General features: G+C 57.3%; 1 protein-coding gene across 1 annotated transcript in view; it reads left to right on the forward strand.

The window, feature by feature from the left end:
- Positions 1 to 20,078, forward strand: part of COL27A1 (collagen type XXVII alpha 1 chain) — a 127,526-nt gene that overhangs the window by 63,172 nt on the left and 44,276 nt on the right. The window contains 11 exon segments of the mRNA XM_077769771.1: positions 817 to 870; positions 1,472 to 1,525; positions 4,288 to 4,341; positions 4,508 to 4,561; positions 6,211 to 6,255; positions 7,391 to 7,444; positions 9,076 to 9,120; positions 13,702 to 13,753; positions 15,440 to 15,495; positions 15,734 to 15,787; positions 19,494 to 19,547. Of these exon segments, the coding sequence (XP_077625897.1) occupies positions 817 to 870; positions 1,472 to 1,525; positions 4,288 to 4,341; positions 4,508 to 4,561; positions 6,211 to 6,255; positions 7,391 to 7,444; positions 9,076 to 9,120; positions 13,702 to 13,753; positions 15,440 to 15,495; positions 15,734 to 15,787; positions 19,494 to 19,547 (576 nt within the window).

The following is a 20,078-nucleotide window of genomic DNA, read 5'->3' on the forward strand; positions in this document are numbered from 1 at the left end:
GGCACCCCCCCCCCCAACACAGCCTCTGCATGGCCCACCCTACCCATCATTCAGAACCCTGCTCAGGTACCATTTATTCTACCTGCTTGGAAAGAGGCCATTTCCCTCTCTGTGGGCCCTGAGCAGCCTGTCCGTCATCTGTGGGAGCACTTGGTAGATGGGGACTTGTGCTCAGCCCCCTGCCAGACGGCAGGCTCCCTCCGGACGCCGCCCCAGACCGCCCTGCTGTAGCTGAGCTCAGAGTCCTGCACCGACCATGCGGGGCGTGTTTGAGTAAGTGAGTAACTGGCCTTCCTGACTGATGGGTGAACCAAGGCAGCCTGCCGAGGCTGGCTCCTCTCTGCCTGTGTCCGGCACCATGTGGCCACATCTGGACCTCACCCAGCCAGTCAACGAGGCCCAGATGTTGGCCAGCTCTCTGTCTTCCTCTTCCCTCCCTCCTGGCCGGCCTGTCCTGACCCAGCCTCGGTGTCTCCGGATTTCGAGCCCCACAGGCCTCCCGCTTCCCCTGCTGGGCCCCCGTCTCCAGGGTTCCTCACGCACGAGGTCACTGGCAGTGCTTTTGCCTGGAGCCCCGGGTCCCGGTTCTGGGACAGTTTGGTGAGGAACAGGGGCTGCTGTTTCTCCTCTGCGTCCCCAAGGCCCAGCCCATGGGGGTGCCCAGCTGGAGCTTACAAGCAGGGAAAGTGAGGGCGGAGCTTGTCTACCCCAAAAGTTGGTGTTCTCAGGCCTCAGCTGGGCAAGGATGACCAAGCAACTGTTCACCTGGCCATTTCTGGTCCTTACTAACCCCAGCCTGCTCTTGACCTTTTCCAGGGGAGCCAGGGATTGCCAGGGTTCCCAGGCGCCCGGGGGAAGCCAGGGCCTCTGGTGAGTACCTTTTGCTCTGACACCCCCCCAAACCTCACACTCTCCAAACAGTCACGAAATGTGGTGGGGGTGGGGGTGGTCACATCCTGGACCTCATTTCCTCCTGTAGCAGCTCTGGGAGACAAGCAGAGCAGGACAGCAATGAGGTTCACCCATTCTACAGATGAGGACACCGAAGCCCACAGAGGCAGGAACTCACCCAGCGTCAGACATCGGCCTCAGGCACTGTCGAGGTCTGGGGAGAATCAGAATCTGGGGCTCCCAGCCAGAAAGCCTTGAAAACAATAGTAGCGTTAGTAACAGCAGGGGGTGTCATGTATTTATTGAATGTTACTCTGTACCAGATCGTTCCCATCCAAGACTTCCTTGATGAGTGCCAGACACCCCAAGGGCCACAGAATTATTATCCCTCCCATCTTACAGATGGGGAGACTGAGGTTCTGCAAGACAGAATGTCTTGCCCAGGATCCCTAGCTCCTAGTTGTCTAGGCAGATTTCATTCATGCACCCTTGAGCTTTTCCAGCTACCCACAGCCAGGGGAAGATACAAGGGATGGTAGAAAGTGGGCCCTCACTTACCCTTGCCATCTCTTCTCCACAGGGCAAAGTTGGAGACAAGGGATCCCTTGGGTTTCCTGGGCCTCCTGGCCCCGAGGTATGTGATCCCACATTGCCCTGTCTGGCCACAACTGAGAAAGGGGGCTTTGTCCTTGGAAAACTGAGATCCAGAAATTGGGGGGTGGGTGCTACTAACCTGAGGCCACACAGCAAACGAGAGACCGGGGCTGAGAATAGAAGTTCTGAGACCAGCGATCTTGCCTTTTCTGACTCTGTGTCCCTGGTGGCTCTCGATGGCGGTGGGACAGAAGCTGGCCTCAGAGACCAGCTCTGTGGCCCCATGTAGAGTTTCCAGAAACAACATCAGGGAAGCCCTCTGAACTCAGTCCCACACCCTTAACAGGAGCACCTGCATTCTCTAGCCTGAGCTCTGAAACTCTTCCAACCACCCACACTCCCCCTGGAAAAAGTTCAAGGCTCAGCGCTCCCGGGAGTGGGGAGCAAGAAGCAATGATAAAATTCGGGTGTTTGAGTGGAGAATGAGAAATCACGAAGGATGATCTAGCAATTAATATAACTTGCCTTAGGTAGGTAGAAGCCTGAGAGGTCCTGGTACATGTGAAAATCCGCACCAGTCCGCTAGCCGTCTATCAGTCAGCGCTCACATTTCACGTCTGACGGGCTGAGGCATGTGACGGCTGAGCTCTTCCACCGGCCCCTCCGGCTGGGACCGTCTCTGGAGACCGGGATGCCCTGTGCCAGGGCTGCCATCTGTCCGGGATCCTCAGCACCCAGGTCCTCCGGGGAGTCTAGGGACCAACCTTAGCCAGCCCCCATCACGTACACACACGCACACTCCTGGTCTCCGGCCTTGCTCATTCACGAGATCTCAGAGACACAAGCATTGCTCCGCCGAGCTCTCCAGACCCTTCCAAAGTTCACCCCTGGTATCGCCCAGGTAGATGAGGGACGGTCTCCTGGAAGTTCTGACTTCCCACTGTGTTGACTTTGGCTGTGACACAGTCCTAGTGTCGGGCGGATGGAGCTGGCCTGTCCTCCCTGGCCTTGACTCCTTCCCCTGGCCACTGAGGAAGAAGACGGGGCGAACAGTCCGGCTTTCCCTGCAGGCTGGCCGCGGGGGTGGAGCACACGCCCCTCATGTTCACCGGGCACCTCCCCCGTGCTGGTGGCCTGCGCAGTGTCTTTGGGACAAGAACACGGTGAATTGCCACCAACAACCATGTGAGGGAGGCATTACCACCACCATGTCATAGATAAGGAAACTGAGTCACAGAGTCGTGAAGCGACTTCCTCGGGGTCACTTTACTTGTAGCAAATAAGGTCTGCTTTGGGCACATCCAGGGTCTCTCCCATCTTTGCGTTCTGTCTGGATGGACTCACTCGGTGTCCAGAAGACAGCTCTGCACAGCTGGAGATGGAAGCCGCTGAGCGTGTCAGCGCCTTCCTGGGTCTCTCTGCTCCTTCAGAGACTCTGGGCAGGAGGGGCTGGGGCGCTGCGACTCTGCGGCCCCTGCTGAATCCGCTCTTTCACTCATCAGCGTGTCTGATCTGTGTGAGCACCAGAGTTTGATCGGCATCCTGACATGCAGGCTCTCCCTGGAGAGAGGCTCGCTCCGGGCAGGACACGGGACCCCACGTCCTTTTATTTATTTTTTTTAATTTAAAAAAATTTTTAATGTTTTATTTATTTCCGAGAGAGAGAGAGAGAGAGAGAGAGAGAGCAGGGGAGGGTCAGAGAGAGAGAAAGACACAGAATCGTAAGCAGGCTCCAGGCTCTGAGCTGGCTGTCAGCACAGAGCCTGATGCGGGGCTCGAACCTACGAACTGTGAGATCATGACCTGAGCCGAAGTCAGATGCTCAACCAACTGAGCCACCCAAGCGCCCCACCCCACGTCCTTTTAGATATGGATTTTTGTTGAGTGCTCAGCAGGTAGCCAGGCGCTGAGATAAGCGCTCTGTGCGATTCCCTTCAAGCCTCAGAATAGCCCTGTAAGGTGACGTTGTGGTCGCCACATTACAGATGAGCAAGCCAAGGCCCAGAGATGCTCAGGAACCTGCCCGGGGTCACACAGTCAGTCAGTGGCAGAACAAGTCTTTGAACCTCTCAGTTTAGAGAAAGACATGGTGCTTTGATTTTTTGTGTTAGTTCAGAATTCAGACCCATTCTTGACTTGGCTAATCAGAGGGGTAAGAGGATATTTGAGCTGGACTCCCCTGTGCTTTGTGGGGTCCTCAGGGGCAGCACGACTTGTCAAGGGGAAAGGGAGGGGATTCCGCTCCAGGTCGGGAAGAAGTCTCCATTGCACTGTCATCCGTTGGGATCAGGCTTGGTGAGCCCTCTTTGGTGATATGGGGCAGAGCCTGACACACCTGGCCAGGATGGAGAGGGGTTTCGGCCTCTGGTAGAAGGACCCGAGCTTAATTAGATCAGCATTTTCCAGTCTGTCAGAGTCGCAGCAAACCCGGAACAGAATCGTGTCTGCAGGATCCCCGTGAAGGATGGCGCGTCTCGGAGCCGAGACTGGCTAGCTACGGCGCTCTGGCTCCGCGGGCCCAGGACTCGGGAGATTCTGGCTGAGACAACCTCGTGTGCGCTGGGAGCTAGGGTTTTGCTTGCATCGTCTTACTTAATTTTCTCAGCAACTCTCCGAGATGCATGGGCTGTCACCGAGATCCCTGTGTGAGATCCCTGCAGGGTCAAGGCAGTTAACTGAGCTGCCCAGGGTCACAGCCCATGCAGGAAGGGGTGGAAACCCGGGCTAGTCCCCCTCCAAGACCTCCGCACTTGGCACTTCCCTTCACCTCTGGGTGACCCCTGCTCTCTGCTTCCCCTGCAGGGATTCCCTGGAGACATTGGCCCCCCTGGGGACAACGGCCCAGAAGGCGTGAAGGTGAGTCCCCTGCCCTGGGTGCTCAGGTCTCTGCAGGAACCCCAGGCCTCCAGGGCTGGGCTCCCTGGCTTGGAATTGGGGGGGGGGCGGGGGGAGGGGTCTCACCAGCCTCTGATGGACACGGAGGTGCTGCCTCTGAGACAGCTTTTTGTTCCCTTCTCACCAGGGTAAGCCTGGAGCTCGAGGTCTGCCGGGACCCCGTGGGCAGCTGGGGCCCGAGGTGAGACTATCTGGCCCTGTCCCCTGCCCGTCCCCTGCACCCCTGCCTGCGCCATCCTGGGTCCTGGAAGGCCTTAGCTGGGGACCAGGGCCCTTCACCAGGATGAACCCCTGGGCTCTCTCGGGCCCGCCCTCTAGCTCATCCTTCACAGTCCTGCCCCGTGACCCTGCCAAGGTCGTTCTCTGCCCTGGCCTGGCTGGCAGGTGGCTCTCTCCCTCCCCGGCATCCCCATCACTCTGGGGTTCCCTCTCTGGGGCCACTGCCTCTGCCCCTGCAGGGCTTATGGGAGGGGTGATGTGGGAGAGTAGAAATCGTCAGCTCCATTTTACAGGGGGGACCCTGATACTCAGAGTGGAGACACTGGGTTGGGTCCCGTGGTCAGTGGTAGGCAGGCTCAGGATTCAAATCCACATCCACTTGAGTCCCAGACCCATGACGTAGACCCTATGCTATTGACTCTCTGCTCCTGGGAGCTGCCGCGGGGGGTGGAGGGGGGGGCATCCCCAGAGAATTCTATAACTTGCAGTGCTAGTAAAGGGCAGAGTGGAGATTTGCTTATTTCCTCATTCTTGCTGCAGGGATGAGACGTTCTCTGTGGGTGGGCCGATTGGGCACCACACGGGCTGGCCCCAGAGTTTGTCTGCACATGAGGCCCCCCCACCACCCACCTGGGCTCCGGCCCCAAGGCCCCCGTGACACGCAGCCCCGGGTGAGGGTAGAGGAGGCCTGGACTTGCCACAACCACAGGCAGGCGTCCAGCCGACATGGATCCCTTCGCTGGCTGGTTCGGGGTCTGGCGGGGTCCCAGCCCTGGCTCCGGGAGCTGCCACGTGGGGCTGCTTTCCTGGAAGCTGGAGGGGTGGCGGCCCTGGAGGGGGCCTCTCGGTCAGGCCCGGCATGCCAGAGAGGCCAATGGGGAGGCTTCCCCTAGCCTGCGGGAGGGCCAGGAGAGGAAAGGGAGGGGAGGGGAGAGGCGCCAGCCACGTGCCTCTGTCTACACCCACGTTCCCACTAGACAGGCTGCCACCTGCTTACGTCTTCATTGATTCTGTCATCCACTCCTGCATTCATTTGCCGCTGCCTCTCCTCCCTCTCTCGTGGCCCTGTCCCTAGTGTCACTCACCGCACATCCGTGAGTCGCTGCACACCCATCTTGAGGGGTGTTTGCGACGATGTAGGAGACAGGGCCGCGAGAAGGAATAAGAGCTCATTGCCGTCCTCCAGAAACTCAGCTTAGGCTAATCATCATACTTTAGGATGATCCTCCCCCTTCCGCACCATTTTACAGGGGAAACTGAGGCACGGCGAGGCTAACGTCTGCCTTAGCAGAATCAATGGCGGAGCTCAGAATAGGGCTAGTGTCTGAGCTGCAGTCTGGGGCTCTGCATCCACAGCACGTGATAGGGTTTGACTTTCTGCCCGGCCCTGCAATGAACCTGTCACACTCAGATGACATGGGGGCCCCATTTGTGTGGAGGTCCTTGTGTGGCCTGGGAGGGGACCCAGTGGCGGGGACCAGACGCACCATTTCTCTTGGTCCAGGAAGGTTCTCCTCTGTCCGTCCCTGTCCCTCCTTACGGGTCAAGTTCTCTGAGACTCTCACTGGAGTAATTTCTCCTTTTTTCCTCTCTTGTGTCTCCCACCTCTAGGGAGATGAGGGACCCATGGGGCCACCCGGGGCCCCTGGCTTAGAGGTGAGTGTCGCTGGCCCCCAGGGGAGGTGGGATTTGTCGCCAGCTGTGTGCAGACAGGCACTATCTGGGAGGTGCTGTGCGGAGAAGTCACTGGAGGAAGCCTTGGGCCAGCCGGAGAGGGGACTATAACAGACCCCACGGGAGAGAGACAGGAGGCAGGAAACCGGCCGGCCGTGCTGGGCTGTACTTGCCTGCATTTGTTTCTCTGCAAGAGTGGCATCGCTGATCTTAGTTTCATCCAAGGTCTTCAGGCTCAAAGAGCCAGGGGGTTAGCCCCCCAGAGCCTAACCTTGCACCTCTCCCCACCACTCGGCTCCAAGTGGTCCCTCACAGGGTCCACCCCAGCTGACGCGTGGTTTGGTCTTGGGGCCTGCTTGCCCTCTCCAAAAAATGATCGGGGACCCCAAGCGCTTTTCTTTGTGTGGGTTCCACCTATTGATACGAGTGATTAAAACTGAAAACTTTTCAATGTATTTATTAATTCATTTGAAGTAACAATAAACCCCTTTCATGTGAACAAAAATAATAGTTCTACAAACAAAACAACCCGCTATATTTTCCAAAGCAAAATAATCTAATGAAAAGAGTGGCATTGTTTTACCGTTTTTGCAAATCTCTTTAATGTCTGGCTTTAATAGAAGTCAGCTGGATTCTCCCATCCGCTTCTGTACTCAATCTGTTGATGGGACCGCCTGTCATGTAGCCTCTGGAAAAGTCTGCTCACACTCAGGAGAAGGAGAGAGACCCAGCAAACCACGTCTTAGCCTTATTATGAACATAGTTCTGATGTCATCAGTCCTCTGAAAGGGCCCCAGGGACCACAGGGGTCCCCGGACCACACTTGGAAAACCACCGGCATAAACTCTCCATTCCCCTGGGCCCTTTAGCTTCCGCGCCCTTCCTCCCTTTTCCTCATTCCTTGAAAGCAAGTGTCAACATCCCCGTTTGCAAACAGGACAGGCCTGGGAGGGGAAGCTTCCTTGAGGTCACACAGGTGCAGACCCCTCCCTGCGTCTCCAGAATAGCACGGTGGCCCTTGGGGCTCTGAGTCACCTGCACCAGGGCTGGGGCTCCAGCAACACTGTCCCCTCCTCGCCCCGCTCAGCGCTCCCTCACTCACCTCTCTCTATTGCAGGGCCAGCCTGGCAGGAAGGGGTTTCCTGGTAGGCCCGGCCCGGATGGCATGAAGGTGAGGGGTCCTGGAGGTGACTGGGCTTGGTGGGTGGGTGGGGGGACCCCTGGGGAACAGAAGAAAAGGGGAGCCAGCAAATGAGGGCCCCAGGAAGGACCCTGAATCCCACAGGCTGTTGTGGGAAGGAGGGAGAGGGTCCCCATTTCTCACAACGTATTGGTACCAGAGAGGGGAAAAAATGACCACAACCTGAATTCCAGCAGTGGGTAGTGTTCAGGTGACGATGTGATGCCCGAAGATGATGTGGTGGAAGGGTTCACAGGATGGGAAAGGCCTGTGCGTGTGGACGCGGTGGAGGCAGGAAGCAGGTTCCTGAAGGAAGGTCACAGTGCAAGCCCGTGTTCCTGGATGCTCGGAGCAGAGGCTGCAGTGTAGACGGGGGCTCTCCCCGGGCTGTGAGAGTATAGGACGCTTCCGTGTCCTTCTGCGGGCCTGTAGGGTTTCCCCCATTCTGTGCAGTAAATATGTATTACATTTGTTAGCAGTTTTAAGTTACAAAGGAAGAGCTGGCCTGCGTAGGGGAGGGTTGACCTCGGCACATGGGCACGTGGGCAGCCTTGCTTACTGGCTTTCTAAGGACTCCCCTTGAGAGCTGTGTCGGGCCACGTTTGCAGCTGGGCCGACTTGCCAGAGTTAGGGCAGAGCCAGAGTAGCTCAGGTCATCCGCATCNGGGGACATGGTCCCTGTGTCTGCCTGGCCCCTCTGGTTCTCATGAGCGTGAGGTCTGGGGCAGAAGCTGGAGGGGAGGACGAGGCACAAACCCCTGATTGCGGTGAGCCGCGTTCGTCCGTGAGCCAAACTCCTGGCTAGTCCGGGCCCTTGGCCTGCCCTCTGAGGTCTCCGTCTCTCTCCCTCGTTTGCCAGCTGGGCTCCTGCGGTGGGAGCAGTGACACAGTCTGGGTGGATTTATCCCCACGGGTCTGCTCGCCTCCCTGCTGCCCACGCTGTGGGGAGACCAGGGCAGCTGTGGCTGCCGGACTAGCAGGAGCCACCCCAGCACGGGATCAGCCTGGCAGACGAGGCTCCAAGAGGCCACCAAGCGTGAGAGCTGGAAAGAGCCTATAAGACAAATGAGTCTGATTCCCCTTATTTGTCGTTGGGGACCCTGAGCCCGGGGCAGAGACAAGACTCACCAGTCATTTCGTGAGCCAGTAGCAGAGCTCTGGGGGGTCAGCGTCTAGGGTCCAAGTGCCCTGACTCCCTGATCCCCCGCTCGGCCTGTGGTGGGACAGCTTGATACAGTAGGAGTGGGGATTTCAATCTGTCAGATCCAAGTTTCCAGGTCCAGCCCTACCTCTAGCTTGCTGTGTGGCCTGGAGCAGATCACTTCGCCTCTCTGGGCTTCCGTCACCACCTCTACAACATGCGGGGGGTTGATGAAGGGCCCCGATGAGATACAGACGTCAGAGTCAAGTGGTGGGTGGCGAGGGCCTTGTCTGCGGCTGGCGGTCCTGTCCCAAGTGTCTGTTGTCCCCACCGTTTGAGATCTACAAGGCCAGACCCTGGAGTTGAGGTTCCTGTCCTTCCCTACGGGTGGGGACGAAGGCCAGTCAGCTGGGGTGTTGCCCAGGGGGACCTAGACTCCCATCACCCATCCCAAGTGACCCTCCTCTTTGCCTCCTTGCAGGGAGAACCAGGTGACCCTGGACGGCCAGGGCCGGTGGGTGAGCAGGTAAGGCAATGCCAGTCTCTGACCACAGTGACTTTCTTTATGAAAACTCACTCGGTGCCAAGCCCTTTGGTAAACGCCCCACACATCGGCCTTGCGTTCCCAGGCCTGCTCCTGGGGGCAGTTAGTGAGGCTCTCCTTTCCTCTGATATGGTCACTGGCTCTCCGCAGGGGCGAAGTCCCTGAGTGAGAAAGCCGTGAATCACAGTCCCGTGGCCTGGCTCTGCAGACGTTTTTGGAGCATCTGCCCAAAAGGGGTTACATGACTTTTGCTCCCAGAACGTTAAAACTGGAAGAGCCTTCTCCAGTGGCCCGCTGTGCCCCGTTTACAGATAGGGACTCTGACAACCAGGGAGCCATGACCACCTGCTAGGAGCCCGTGATCCAGGCAGCCCTAACTTAGAAGGACAGTGACATTCAAGCCAGTGGCGCTTGCTAGCTGGGAAGTCAGGTGAAGTTCGGAAGAAGAGAGCGGGTCTCAAGTCCTTAGAAAGGAGGTTTGAGAATCACCAGCTTCGTTATTGAGGCCGAGGGCCCTTGGTGCTACAGAGAAGCAGGTGTGAATTCTGGGAGAACACACAGCGTAGCCTCTCCTCTGCAGCCCACCACTGCCTGAGAGCCTAACCTCTGGGCTTGGAGGTCAGGTTGAAAGGTAGCAATCTCCCCCACTGCCTTAAAGAAGGACCTTGCCCCCTGAACTCTGCAAGGTGCTAGTTCAGGCCAGAAGGAGGAATGGCATTGGGGACCCAGAAGAATCCACCTCTGCTGAGAAACGCCATCGGTGGCGTGAGAGCCGTGCACGACGGGCTTCCTCACCAGGCCTGCAACATCTGTTGGGGGGAAGAAAGGAATTAAAGCAGGGGGTGGACTGGATTTTTGAAACCTTTCCAGTGTCATTCGAGCGCATTCTGTGGGAAGCCCGGGAGTTTGGAAGGGCTGTCACGGCCTGGATATATTTCCTGATTGGAAAAAAGAGGCAATGCGATCAGCAAATTTAATTTCATAGTTATGCTGATGGTAAGGGCCCTCGGGAAATAGATACTCCGAATCTTAGCATGTTGGAGCACAAAGGGCCCTCGCATAGCACTCTGTCCCGGGGTCCTAACTTTTTTGGGCCTTTGGACCCTTTGGCAGGCTGGTGAAGCCCATGGACCCCTTGTCAAGAATTTTTAAATGCCCAAAAGTGCAAAATGAAGGATTGCAAAGGCCGTTGATTGTCTCGAAATGCAATAATGAAAGTACATTGAATGCGATCTTGTAGCCCTCCTTCTTTATGGATGCATTAAATAATGAGATCCAGCAGCTGTCTGAGAGCAACCTCAATTTTGAACAGTGACAAGCCTCAGTGACACATTTTGAAATCTCTGTGACAGTGACTGCACTGTGACATGTAAATATCCGTGACAGGTACAGGTACCACGGGCTTGTCGGCTACACTCAGATTTGAATTGATGCTCAATTTCAGTTAGAGGTCAGCGAAAATGAAAGTTGTAATTTTTTTTTCCTATTCAAGTTCGGGGACCCCCTGAATTCCATCCGCGGAGGCTTGCAGGAAGCCCAGTGTAAGCCCCATGGATCCTAGCCCACGTCGGCCATCTGATTAGCAAAGATGACCGAGCAAGGTCGCGGCTAAGCTGGGGCCAGGCGGAGTGGGCATCTGGCCTGGGGCAGCTGCACGGAGGGGCCTGTCTGAGCTGTGGGGCAGAGCTGAAGCCCTGCAGCTGGGGTGCCGTGCCAGCTGTGCCCTTGGCCCCGCCCCCTGTAGGAAGGGGCGGGCATCTCCCGTTCAAGGCAGAAGCAGAGAGTCCCCGTGGAAGGTCCTCCTTAGGATCACAGTATCAGCTGCACTGATCAGGCTCCTGTGAGGCACCAGGCTCTGTGCTAAGCACTCTCTCCCCTGCTGCCTGTGATTCCCTCCCCAACCCCAGGGTGGTAGACGTTAGTATCCCCATTTCACGAATGAGCAAACTAAGGCTCTGAGAAGTGAGGTAACTTGACAAGATCTCCCCCGGGCAGTAGCACCAGTGTCTGAGCCAAGGTTGACCCTCGGGGCCTCTGGATTCCCAAGATCTGCTTTGGAGGGGCTGGAAAAAATCATAGACCTCCTGAGCCCTTGCTCCCTAAGAGTGTCCATGGCTCGTCAGCAAGCCCTGTCCTAGGTGCTGGGGACACAAAAATGATCACAGGCATGGGCCTTGCCTTTAAGAAGCCCTCTGTATCAGGGGAGAAGCCAGGCATGTAAACACTCCCTCCCTGGGACGTCTCTTTCAGTAGAGGACCCACAGCTGTCTTGTTCCGGGTGCATGTCCAGTGCCTAGCGCCACGTCCTGCGAGGGAAGGGAAGGAGGGAGGGAGAAAAACTCCCACAAGCAGACAACAGCCCTTTATCTGTAGACAGCGTGAGGCCCAGGGCAGGCTCCTTCCCCAGGCCGGGGGCTCAGATCCTGCCCATGCAGTGCCCGCCGTGGGTGACCGTCCACCCCCATGTCTTCAGGCCACCTGGAGGGGAGCCCGCGGTGCCCACAGCGGTCAGAGCTGCTTCCCCACCCACGCCACCAGGTGGGAGCCCTGGGTCCCTGGGGCTGGCTTCCCGGCCAGCCTCATCTCCACCCGCAGGATGGGCCTGCCAGCATCTCCTGGGACACTTCCCCTTGGGTGTCCTGGGGGCCCGGGTGGGGAAGTGGGGCACTTGCTGTATGGCCCGTATTCATTAGGATCCTGTTTGGCTTCTTGTTTGAGGTTTATGACCCGCCTGCCTTCCAGGACCCAACAACTCATAAATTTAAAGTAGCTATGAAATTTCTGTTTCTCTGGGCCAGTCGGGCAGGGGCCTCTTAACAGAGCCGTTTTTATTCCCTTCACTCGGCATCCTCTAAATGTCTGAGTGCTCCCTTGTGGGGCGCTCGGGCCTCCGTCTTAACCCTGTGCCCTTTTAAAATAAATTAGAACAGGACGGGAGAGAACTAACGTTTATGGACTGCCTACATGTGCCATGCATTATCTCCGATACTCAGAACAACCCCGGGGAGACCGGGAAAGACCTTTATCTCAAGTGCCCCCCTCTGCAGGCGAAGAGGCTCGGAGAGGCTCTGTGACTTTCCCAGGGTCCACAGATCTAAAGGAATGACAACAACCCAGAAAAAGTGTCCGGTGTAGGGCTTGGCACTCCAAGTGCCGGCTGTTGTTATTAATATTGCCGTCACGGCGAAAATAACTCTAGTTTTTTTTAAAAGTTAAGTTGTTGCAACAGTCAAATACTTGGTTACTGTCTGTGACTTCTTAGCCATGACCTCATACCTGGTACCTCACTCCTCGCACCTCATACTTCAACCCTGAAGGGTCTCTGAGCCCGGCGGACCAGGACCTCCGCTGTGGGGCAGTGGTGCCGGGCTGCAGGGGCCACCTGTGACCTGTTCCCGGCCACATGTTTTGGAGGTCCCCGGGGTGGTGGCATGGGTGCATGCCCTTGGAGCCACACGGACCAGAGGTGAATCCCAGACGGCAGCCTCAGGACACCCGTGGTGCGTGGTCAGACCTTCAAACTGTGTCTGAGACAGAGCTGACCCTTTGGGAATGGGCACCACGTTTTCACCCTAGTTACTGACGGGGTGGCCAGCGGCCCTGCCTCAGTGTACAGCTTGCAACTGCTGATCTGTGCCGGCGTGGGTTCAAGGTCTGCCCCTTTCTAGGTACAGTCTGGGGACAGAGAGCAAATTGTGTGGGATAGATCCACTCACCCCTCGGTCTCCTGATTCTCCCAGAAACACTTGGCTGCAAACCTGAGTTCTTCCAAAGCCATCGTCGCGCCTCTGAACTGTGCCAGACCCCCTCCCCCACCCCGCTTTGCTCGAACTTTCCTTAGCAGGGAGGAGTGTGGGGTCCGGACAAGGAATTGTCTGCTTTCCCGGGGTGGCTCTCCCAGGCTGTTCAGGTTCACTGTGCGGTGTGCGTGTGTCGACTCGGGGCCAGCGAGGCCAGCAGTCACCTAGAAGAGCCTCTGGAATGCAGAGGCAAGTTCTTGCCCAGTGGAGTTACACAGAGCAACGGGAACCACAGTATGAGCGTGTGTGTACCCTTCGGAAAGGAGAGGAAGCCTCGCACAAGACAGTAGAAAGGCCTCTACTTCCTATGTTTCAATCAAGACTTCTGGCGGAGGCTGGGACACTGTTTCCACCCTGGCTCGTGGGGTTGTTTCTTTCTTTGAAACAGCCCCAGAGCCCTGAAAGATGGGGACAGATTTCCCAGCACGGCTTAAGGGCCATCCCCGTCCCCCTTCCCACCCCCTCAGGCGACCGCCTCCCAGCCTGCTCCTGGCGCGGGAAGAATGTGTGGTGCTCCCAGGGATGCTGGCAGCGGCCCCACTGCTTGGCTCTCGAATCAGAACCATCTGGTGGAGTGAGGGAAGTCAGGACAGCGCCTGGAGAGAGGCAGTTCTCCTCTGTGCCAGCCCCTCCCCTGACTGCCGCATTACCAGGCACACGGGAGGCACCCCGGAGATGCGGGCGAGCTGCCTTCGAAACCCAGCACATCCTTCAATTCACGTTGCTACCTCTTTTCTCTTGCTTTCGTGAATGTTTCTTCTAGGGACTTCTGGGATTCATTGGTCTGGTCGGGGAGCCGGGGATCGTGGGAGANGATATATAAACAAATAGAACTTGTGGCTGAAATCTTAAAAAGATGAAGGGGCCAGGTGCCCTGGAGACTTCAGACTTCTTTCCCGCCTGGCTTCCCCTTGCTTCCTAGCGCTCCACACCCTCAAAGAGCCATTGTCCTCTTTCCCAGCATCCCCTGGGGCTCTGCCCCCGTCAGCACCGCCAGGCGCCCCTGTGTGACCAGCAGCTAATGCACGTGGTGTGGGCCTTCCCTGATGCTCCCTGGCACAGCACAGGGCTGGGCGGCAGAAGGGAGGTACAGGCCATCTTTTTTTAAAAAGGGCACAATCCCTTAGGCCGCCTTGTTTAGTCCCCCGGCAGCTCTGTTTTACAGACCAGATAACCGAGGCCCAGACTGGGAGGCTGACTTGATCAAGGTCGCCCAGGTAGGAAGTCACAGAGCTGGGGTGTGAACCAGGTTCAGTGCCTGGGGCCTCACGGTAGCTCCCAGCCCACAGGCACCGTGTGGTTTCCGATTTCTCACCATGGGCCTTGGAGGGTCCCTGCTTTCCTTTTCTGTGCTTATCTGATCTCCACGCTGGCCTTCTGGGGAGCCCATATTACTCCCACTGATCGGATCAAGAAACTGAGGCCCAGAAAGAGGAAGCCTCTGCCCTCCATCACCACCACCACCTCCTTCTCCTCCTTCCTCTCGATTTTCTCCCCTTCCTCTTCTCTTTTTAAGCGACATTTTATTTTGAAGTAATCATAGAGTCACAAGATGTTGCAGAAAACAGTACAGAGGGCTCCCATGTGCCCTTCACCCTGTTGCCTCCCATGGTCACATCTTGCGCAACCGTAGGGCAGTATCGGACCAGCTCTGGCCTTCTGTTGTGCAAATGTTCCATGTCCCTCCTCGTCTGCAAGCCGTTGCCCGTGCCCCTCCCCCGGCCAGGTACACCCCTCCTAGATGATAGTCTACATGATGGTCGGATCTCCTTCGGCTCCCTCGGGTCCAGCAGGGCTTCCCGAGGGGGGCCTTCCCCACCACACCCCCGAGTCCAGGTGGCTCAGATCCTCTGCTGGAGGGCCTTAGCACTGAGACCCCCGCCCCCACTGCACCTCCCCCGGCTTGCATCTGTGTTGGTGATTTGTGGCTCACATCTTCAGGCGCTAGTGTGTCGTGCCAGACACATAGTAGATGTTCAATAAATGTTTGCCGGCTGAGCGGATACAAACACAGGGCCTCCCCACAACAGCCAGGATGCAAACCCAGAGCCCCCTCCTCCGGCAGTCTCTGTCTTCTACACCCATCGTCTCTGCCACGTCTGTCTGGATGGATCAGGAGGAAGGGAGTTGCTCCAGCATCTCATCTCTGGGCAGGGGATGGGGCGAGTGAGAGGGACTTCCCTTACCATCTCCAGCCCAGGGGACACCAGGCCCAACGAGGACCACATGATGTGGGCCAGCATCAAAGGGGACAATGTTATTAGCTCATCCTGGCTCGGGACCGCCCGTGCCCGAGGGAAGCCCTCTGCGGGGCGTGGGTGCCGAGGCCTCCCGGGGCTTGCCGGGTTCCTGGCTTCTGCTGGGTGAAATCCCAGCACCCCTGTCACCACGCTGGGTGATGTGACTGTAGACCTCAGACAAGTCCCTGCCCCTCTTGCTGCACCTGCTTCCCCTAGAGCCACCCCACAGCTGTCACCTCCCTGAATTGCTGTCTCCATCACAGGGTGACCGGGGCATGATGGGACCCCCAGGCGCACCCGGACCCAAGGGATCGATGGTAAGGAACAAGTGTGCACGCCTTGTGCTTTCCTGTCCCTGTCCTGGTGACAGTTCCGCTCTCCTCTGCCTGCTTCTGCAGACCCTGGGCATTCAGAAAGACCCGCTCCTTCTGCTTCCAAGAGACCTGGCTGCCACCCTCAGGGCCTTGGGCTGGGGCTGGGGCTGAGCCCGCCGAGGCGAAGGAGGAAGGCCACCTGCTTCAGCTGACTCCCCCTCTCTCATCTCTTTCTTGGTAGGGTCACCCTGGAACTCCCGGTGCTGTTGGGACCCCCGGAGAGCCTGGGCCCCCGGTAAGCAAAGCCCTCGTGTTCCCCACGTTCAAACCCACTGTCGAGTAATGGGGAGGAGTCCAGACAAAACCTGGGTTTGAATCCCAGCTCCATATTGCCAGGGGAGATCACTCAGCTTCTCAAACCTAGATTTTCCTCATCTGAAAAACAAAGTAATCGTGGTCGTGATAGTGTCATTACATGGGTTAAACGAAACTGTTTATTATTACTGCGGCTACTGTTCATTATTACGTGGTGATGTTCCTAGCACAGGGACATCTTGGTCATTAGTGCCATTATTGCTTTGTTCATTCACTCTGGCAATACCGTGTCACGTGTGCCTGAAGCCGCTCCAGGAGTGGGGGGTGGGGGCGGGGGCAGCAGCGTGAACAAGGGAGAAAACTGCCGCTGCCCATTAGGAGATTATATTCTGGCATTTGGGAGAGGAGAACCCAGTAAATAAGGGACGTCTGCTGTGGAGAAAGTAGGGGAGAAGATGCGTAATGCTGGGGACACATTGGATGAGGGTTAGAGCATGGGGGCGAGGACACAGGGGTCCGGGCTTGTGATGACTGAGGAACCAGGGGTATTCCTAAGGATCCCAAGGCAGGGCTGGGGGTGGGAGAGACAGGGTAGTTGGTGAGGGGGATGATGGGGGGGGGGGCTCTCATTCCGAGCCACCGGAGCTTCTGTTGCCTCTGTCTCTGTGGATGGAGGCTGGAGGCTGGGAGGGACTCACTTCAGCCAAGGCTCGGGCTCAGAGCCGGGAGCCCCCTCTGGGGAGGTGGAGGAGTGGGCTTCAGGCAGGTAGAAAGGCTGCAGGGCACAGGGACCCGCCCAGGCTGGATCCTGGCGCAGGGCTAGGGGATGGGGAGTTCAGGCTGCCCCGGTCCCTCCAAGGGCCAGACTCTGGGACTGCCTGGAAATGGGAGCCTTTGATGGTCTGAACCCGAGGGAGGCATGTACACACTGTTTCTCTATGCCCCTTAGGGAAGACAAGCCAGCCCGGTTCCCAAACTCTTCTGTGCACCTACTATGTGCCGGGCATATGCTCAGCCTCCACATGTCAGGCAGTGGGAGGTGCTGAGGAGGGAAACGGAGGCACTCCTAGTGCAGGTGTGAGATGAGAGCCAGCACTCTGGACTCCTGGCATTGCCCCCCTGTTACTGTGGAGGGAGGAGAAGCCACTTCCGGCCTGGGGCTGGAGGGGCTGGTGGCGCTGGCTGGTGGCTGAGGATCCCGACTTGTAATCTAGGGTCCTAGCCCACCTAGCCTGAAGGCTGCCCTCCCGTCTCTCTCCCGAAGGGCTCACAGGCCCCACATACGAGGGCCTAGCAGATGCTCTTGCAGATGCAGTGATTGGGGACCATCAGTGTGGCAGGTGCCCAGGCTAGGGTCCATCAGCAAATTGTAGCTCCTTTGCCCTTGGACCTCAGCCTCTCTGGGCCTCAGTCTCCCTATCTGTCCAGCAGGAGGAGGAGCCTGGAATGGAGTTGCTAGGGCAAAATGGCAGGCCGGTGGGAATTGGGAAAATCACGGGGACGTCCGAGGCAGGATACGGAAGGAAAGTGCTGGCCTCCTTTGAATCCTCCACCTCTATGGCTCCACTGACCTCCTCCCCACTCTGCGTCCTCATTGTTCCTGCCTGTTCCGGAGTGGGGGGGGGAGGTGTGGCTCAGACTGAGTGAAGTCAGTCCCATGCGGCTTTCAGACCCCAAGGCTGCCATTGATCGGCATCACTGTAATATGGGCCTGGTCATCTGGATCTCTTGGGGTCCCTCTGGCCAGCCAACTACCCTCGTGCTGTTGGGGGTGCAGCATAGCACCGAGGTCCAAAAATCTGACTTCAGAATCAGACACACGTAAGTCAAATCCCGGCCACTTTCTATCTGTGTGTTTGTTGGCAATATCCACAGCTTCTCCGCCTCCATTTCCCCGTCCGTAAGCCAGCGTCGTGCTACCTTCATGGTGAGGTTGTTATGAGAAATGAGTGGTAATAGTGCATGCTGTAATGCTTAGCAAACCATCTGCATACACCCAAGGCATAACAACTGGTAGCAATAAGAATTACTGACTATTTATTAGCTGTGGTAATTACCACTATCGTGAGTGAAGACTATTACTATTAAGGTGGCATTTCTGGTGATAGTGTTCACATCTGATGGGCATTTTCTCACTTTTCCAATCACATAAATATCTGTGTTCTCCTACAGCCCATTGAGGTCAGCCCAAATCATGATCTTCATTATCTGGGGGACTGGGGACAGGTTCCAGACCTCAAGCTACTGCCCCATCCCCCGACCAAGAGAGCCTATTCTAGCTACCCTTTCCTGGGGACCTTCCATGTCATTTTGTCTTCCCAGCAACTACGGGAGCTAGGGCTTCTTCTTGTCCCCATTTTATAGATGATGAAACGGAGGCCCAAAAGGTTGAAATCACTTGCCGAGGTCACGGAATTAGGAAGTGGCAGAGCTGGGATTTGAACCTGGTTCTCTGGTAGAGCAGTCTGCTCTTTTAAGTCCTCTATTCTACCACCTTGAAGTCAAGACTTGGCTCCTGAAGTTTCCCGGTGACGCATTGCATGCCTTCAGCAGTCCGAGATCCTGCTATAAACTGGCTCGTTCTCACCCAATCTTCCTGTCTCCTGACATCCGGGAGTCAGATGTGCTTTCTTACTGGGCCACGCCTGGGTCCTCACCATGCTTGCTCTGCTGACGAGGGGCAAGTGGGGACCCAGCCCCTCACATCAGCCCTTCGGCATCCACTGACCGAGGGTCTGTACCCCTCAAGGCCACCGGGAGTGACAAATGGGAACGGCAAGTTTTTCCCGAGGCCCTAAATGGAGCTGGGCCTCTCCCTGGTATTTGGAGGGGAATGAAGCCGCCTCTTCCTTGTAAAAGGAGCACGCCCAGTCTGAGGCTCGCTGCTGAGCTGGGAGGCTCGTGGAGGGGTCCTGGCTGGCCGGCTGTGGGTGAAAGCGCTGCTTGGTATCTGCAGCTGGGGCCGGAACCCGGGAGAGAAGTGGGACAGCAAGGCAGCCTGTTTCCTCCTTCTCGCTCCCCTACACCCTCTGTCCTTTCCTGCTGTTGGATTGTTCGTGGTTCCTTCAACAGATGCCTGCGTTCTCGTCATGGGCCTGCGCCGGGCCCGGTGTTGAGCCTTCGGAGAACAAAGGCAACCCTGTATTTTCCTTCCCTCCCCCCCTGTCTCTTGTCATTCCTGCATCAAACCAGAGAGCTGGGCGGCTTCCCTGGGCCGGGCCCTGTTCCCTTCCCCCTGCCTCCCCCTCCCTCACCTCAGGGCCGTGGTCTGGTTCTTCCCCCTCGGTCCCCCAGGGCTCCTTCTGCCCTGATCAGAGCCTCCTGGACGGCTTGCAGGTGATATTCGGGGTCAGGGAGGCGGGACAGAGCACAAGCTGCCGCCTCCTTGCTGACGGACAGAGAAAAGGGGAGACGGGCATTTGATGAGAACTTGGGTCAGGAATGTCACGGTAGCATCTGGTTGTTGACTTTGAGATACGGAAGAAAATGACTCAACCATCCAGGGAGGCTTCTCCTCGCTCCTGGATTCCCAGGAAAGGTGGCGCGCCCCCCCTCCCCAACGACCACATCAAACCCGGGCATGAGTCTGAAGGCGGCGGCCAGGCCTTGCCCCCACGCTCCCGGCCTTCCCTGTTGCCCTCACTACCTGCAACGGGGCTCCTCCAAACTCTTTCTCCTCCCCACAGGGTCTTCCAGGGTCTCGAGGCCCACCAGGCATGAGGGGAGTAAAGGGACGCCAGGTAAGTGAGGCCCATGCCCCGGGGGCTGACGCTGGCAGGGGCCGCCCGACAGAGAGACTCCCTCCTAGTCCTTGCCCTTCCCCCCCGCCCCCCACCAGCCCTGAGATTGGTGATTTTCAGGCATCAGGCCGGGTTCCAGGCTCATCCTGGGCCTGAGTATTGGCCTGGGAGCCCCTTTCCAGCCCATTTCTGAGCACCAGGCCTTGCCATCCAGTAGGTACAGACCAGCTCTGTGGTACCTGCATTTGTCCATTCGTTCATTCGTTCATTCATGCATGCAGCCGCCGTTTATTTAGCACTCACTATGTGCCAGCCACTGACGGAGGCTCTGTAGATACCACAGAGAACGGGAGAGGCATGACCCCTGCCTGCCCTCAAGTCAAAGAGATCGTAGAGGGACATCGGCACGTGGTGTAGGGTCATCGGCACATTGATGGTGATGCACATCAGGTGATGCACAGGCAACTTGGGAGCCTGGAAAGGGGATCAAAGAAGCTTCAGGGAGAGGAGGTTACCTGAGCTGATGCCAGG

This window comes from Crocuta crocuta, unplaced genomic scaffold (assembly GCF_008692635.1).
Source record: "Crocuta crocuta isolate KB4526 unplaced genomic scaffold, BGI_CrCroc_1.0 scaffold95, whole genome shotgun sequence".
NCBI lineage: Eukaryota > Metazoa > Chordata > Mammalia > Carnivora > Hyaenidae > Crocuta > Crocuta crocuta.